The sequence below is a fragment of the Antechinus flavipes genome, chromosome 6 (genome assembly GCF_016432865.1).
Source record: "Antechinus flavipes isolate AdamAnt ecotype Samford, QLD, Australia chromosome 6, AdamAnt_v2, whole genome shotgun sequence".
NCBI classification, from domain to species: Eukaryota; Metazoa; Chordata; class Mammalia; order Dasyuromorphia; family Dasyuridae; genus Antechinus; species Antechinus flavipes.
This window is the reverse complement of record NC_067403.1, coordinates 247,890,188-247,894,194: the sequence shown is the minus strand read 5'-3', so window position 1 is coordinate 247,894,194 and position 4,007 is coordinate 247,890,188. Positions and strand designations below refer to the sequence as shown.

The 4,007-nt window shown below is 38.5% G+C and overlaps 1 protein-coding gene across 1 annotated transcript; it reads left to right on the top strand.

The window, feature by feature from the left end:
• Window positions 1–2,373: 2,373 nt before the first annotated feature.
• Window positions 2,374–3,336, top strand: LOC127541960 (olfactory receptor 10Q1-like). The gene has a single exon (XM_051967332.1). The coding sequence runs from the start codon at window positions 2,374–2,376 to the stop codon at window positions 3,334–3,336; it is 963 nt and encodes a 320-aa protein (XP_051823292.1).
• The last annotated feature ends 671 nt before the right edge of the window (window positions 3,337–4,007 follow it).

Below are 4,007 nucleotides of genomic sequence, written 5' to 3'. Positions count from 1 at the left end.
ATCCTACTTGGTTATAGTGTATCATCCTGGGGATGACTTTCTGTAATCTCATTGCTAATATTTTACTTAAGATTTTTGCATCAATATTCATTACAGAGATTAATGCTCTTGCAAGATCACAGGGATCAAAACTAAAAGTGACTGTACATGTAACCTATCCCAACTTCTTAATCTCACTTAGGTAACTGAGAAGGAAAAGTGACTTGTCCAATATAAAATAACTGCAGAAATAGAAAAAGGTTCAAGACTCAGGTCTTTGGCTTCCTGATCATATTCTGGAAACAAATGACTTGGTAAAATGTGACAGCTGTCTTTAAGAACTGGAAGGATTGTCATTGTAAACAGAGTCTGGGGTCCAGGAGTTGAGAGTTCCCTGAGACTCTCATGTTTTTCCATGGGCACTTGGCTACCTTTGTATCAAAGCTTAGGGGGGCACTCGCTACATAGAGACTTAAACCTGAAGGCAAGAAGACGTGGCCCAAGACACGTTAACTGTGATCCTAGGCAAATCACTTAATGTCTCCCTACCCTATCACATTTCATGTGTAAAATGGGGATTTGTGAGAGCAAAAGGAGATAATATTTAAGTGCATGCAAATCTTCAGGCACTAGTTTTATTATTGATATCATTATTGCTATAATTATTATTGAATTTAGACTCTCCTCAAAGGCTTTGTATGTTTGCCAGGAAAGAATGTCCCCTAGTTTATATTAGAACTACATTGGTTGTTCTACTTTCCCAGTTAACACCTTTTTGTGAAATCCAATCAATGTCAATAGGCTGGTTAACAATGGAGAACATAGTGAATGTTCTCCCCATGAAGAAGTTTATTAGAATCCCCAACCCTTAAAAGTTACTCTGAGAGCTTTGAAAAGAGAAGAGCTTTGCCTTTCCCTGGAAACCCAAACTTTCAGGTTGAGGGGCAGTTGGAAAAGGGATCTCAAGGGAATATAATAATAACTATTCCTCCTCCCAGCTTTCTTCTCTTCCTTTCTTCTGCTTTTGCTGCTGCTTCTTTCTCTTCACTCTTCTAGCTCTATGAGAAGAATTTTACTCTATTCATCTTGTAGTCAAGAGAACTATATTTTCTGCCACCAGAATTTCCTGGTGAGATAGTGTTGAATGAAACACTAAATGTTCTTTCCTACTAAGTCCTTTCCTCTGCAAATGGGAATAGTGTGCGCCTAAGTATAATTCTTTTACATATTTTCTTCCTTAGAATATTCAACTGATCTTTTTGTGATATCATAGACATGGTACCTTTTCTGTACTTTCTTATTTCTTCATCTTAGGTGAATGTTAATCTGGAGATAGAATGAATCAAGTGATAAACTTGTTAAATATAAAAACACAAAAAATAAAAACAAAACCAAAAATATCTCAAGTACCACGAGCTACTAGTGACAATAGCAGAGACTACTGTAGCTGGCAGCAACAATAATAGATTAAAAGGACCCATGCCAGGATTGCATGGTCCAACAGCCAATAGATCTCTCCTTAAAAGACGCTGGCCCAACTGAGCTAAGAAGCTTGTTCAAAGTCCATTGATTATGTTACTTACAGAATTACTCTTGGTGGTTATGCCAGTAAAGAAAAAGATGTTTAGACCCAGAAGGTACCACTTGATAAATTATAGCCTCTATTTGACTTCCTCAGTACCTTTGTTAATGAAGTTGGAATTAGTTCCCACAGAGGTTTTTCTTGCATGTTTGTGTGTGTGTGCATGCATATGTCTCTGTGTAAAAGGAAATAAATAATGTTGGGCAATCTCTTGGATTGAAGAGGAATATTTCATATATAACTTTAAGTTTGAGGCTATGCTCTTCAAGGATTCCATTACACAGAAAGGACAATGTACCTTTTGATTCCAAAAGTGCTCATTTTTTCTAAATTCTACTTTTTCTAAATCATCTCAGTACAAAAATTCTCTAAAAACATTAATTTCTACTGTTAAGTATTACTGAAAAGATCCCCTCAGAATGGGAGCTTTTGAGCAATGGAGTTTATGAGCAATGATGTTAAAAGGCACAACCACTCAGGATTATCCCTATAATGCTAGTCAACTGGCTTCTCAAGACTCAGCTTACCTTTTCAAGTTCACGATTGTGAGAGTGAGCATAGAGAGTTTTGTATTGATGATATATATTATTAGGCTGTAAGAGAAAGGTGGTACAATAGAGATCATTCCCTCCATGAACAAATGAAATTAAGAACAAAGAGGTAAAATTATTTCTGCCAAAAGATCTTTAATAAATGTTGGAAATGCAAAACTCTACCAATCCATGATTTTAGAAACAAAATTGAAAGTTGCTGATAGTTTCAAGGAAATCCAGTAATGGGGTTTGATTTTCTATTTTTCTTTGATAGGTGACATGCCTTCTCCTGCTATTATTCATCTCAACCAATCTGGCCCCACTGAGTTTGTATTCAGGGTGTTCACTTCTTCCCCCAAGATTCAGATCCTCCTCTTCTGCTTCTTCCTTTTTCTCTATGTAATGATTCTCTGTGGGAATGCTGCCATTATCTGGGCTGTGTACACAAACATCTCGCTACAAACCCCCATGTACTTTTTCCTGTCCAACCTGTCTTTCCTGGAGATCTGTTATACGACTACTTTGGTACCACTGATGCTCTCCAACATTATGGGGGAAAGAAAGCCCATCCCAATGGGTGGTTGTGCAACTCAGATGTTCTTTTTCGCCACCCTTGGCAGCACCGACTGTTTCCTATTGGCTGTCATGGCATATGATCGCTATGTGGCCATCTGCCATCCCCTACAATACACTCTCATCATGACCCCACAGCTGTGTACCCAAATGGTGGCTGGACCCCTGGGTCTGGCTCTTTTTCTTTCACTGCCACTCACATCATTGGTCTTCACCCTGCCCTTCTGTGGACGCTTCCTGGAGATCAACCATTTCTTCTGTGATATACCACCTGTCCTACAGCTAGCTTGTGCTGACACTCGTGTGCCACAGGCTGTCCTTTATGTGATAAGCATCCTTGTACTGACCATCCCCTTCCTGCTCATTTGCGTTTCCTATGTCTTCATTGCCATCACCATCTTGCATATTCCTTCAGCTGAGGGGCGCAAGCGAGCCTTCTCCACCTGCTCTTCCCATCTCACTGTGGTCCTGCTACAATACGGCTGTGGCAGTTTGGTTTACTTTCGACCCCCATCAAGCACTCCTGCAGATGAAGACAGGCACATTGCCTTAGTCTACACCTTCGTTACTCCCCTCCTCAACCCTATCATTTATACCTTAAGGAATAAGGATGTCAAAAATGTTCTTAAAAAAGCCATGAGCAAAAAAGCAGCCTCTGAGAACCTATAAAGGTAGAGGATAGGAGACTCAATGGCTGCTTAGAAATGGCTTTAAAAAGTACAGCTCCAATGCATCATTTCCCATAATTCATGCTTTCTTAGTCTCTTCAGTTTCATAATAGGTGCTCAATAAATGATTGTTGGCTGACTGATTGATTAGGTTGCTTCTGAGACATCATCTCCCACAATTCATACTTTCTTAGTTTCTTCAATGTCATAATAGGTGCTCAATAAATGATTGTTGGCTGACTCATTGATTAGGTTGCTATCAACATTGGGAGGTTTTCTGAGACTCTAATACCCAAGAGAGAAACATGGATAAAATTTAAAACTTTTAATTAACAGAGAGGCTGGAATCAGTGATGACTATGGTCTCTTGAAATCCTTCAGACTATGAGTTTAACTGTCTTATTTTTGTGTAGAATCCTACTTCCCAGAGCATTTATATTTTCTGCCATTGTAATTCTAGATTTCAAAGTAATGATAAGTATTTTTACCATATTAATATTATCATTGTTGTTGTTGTTGTAGTACAGTTGTTACAATCATGTCTGACTCTTTATGACTCCATTTGGGATTTTCTTGACAAAGACATTGGAGTAGTTTTTCTATTTCCTTCTGCAACTCATTTTAAAGTTAAGGAAACTGAGATAAACAAGATAAAATGACAGGCCCAGATTC

Bases quoted from the DNA above. Each gene is read 5' to 3' on its own strand.
- LOC127541960 (XM_051967332.1), top strand. From the start codon at position 2,374: ATGCCTTCTCCTGCTATTATTCATCTCAACCAATCTGGCCCCACTGAG.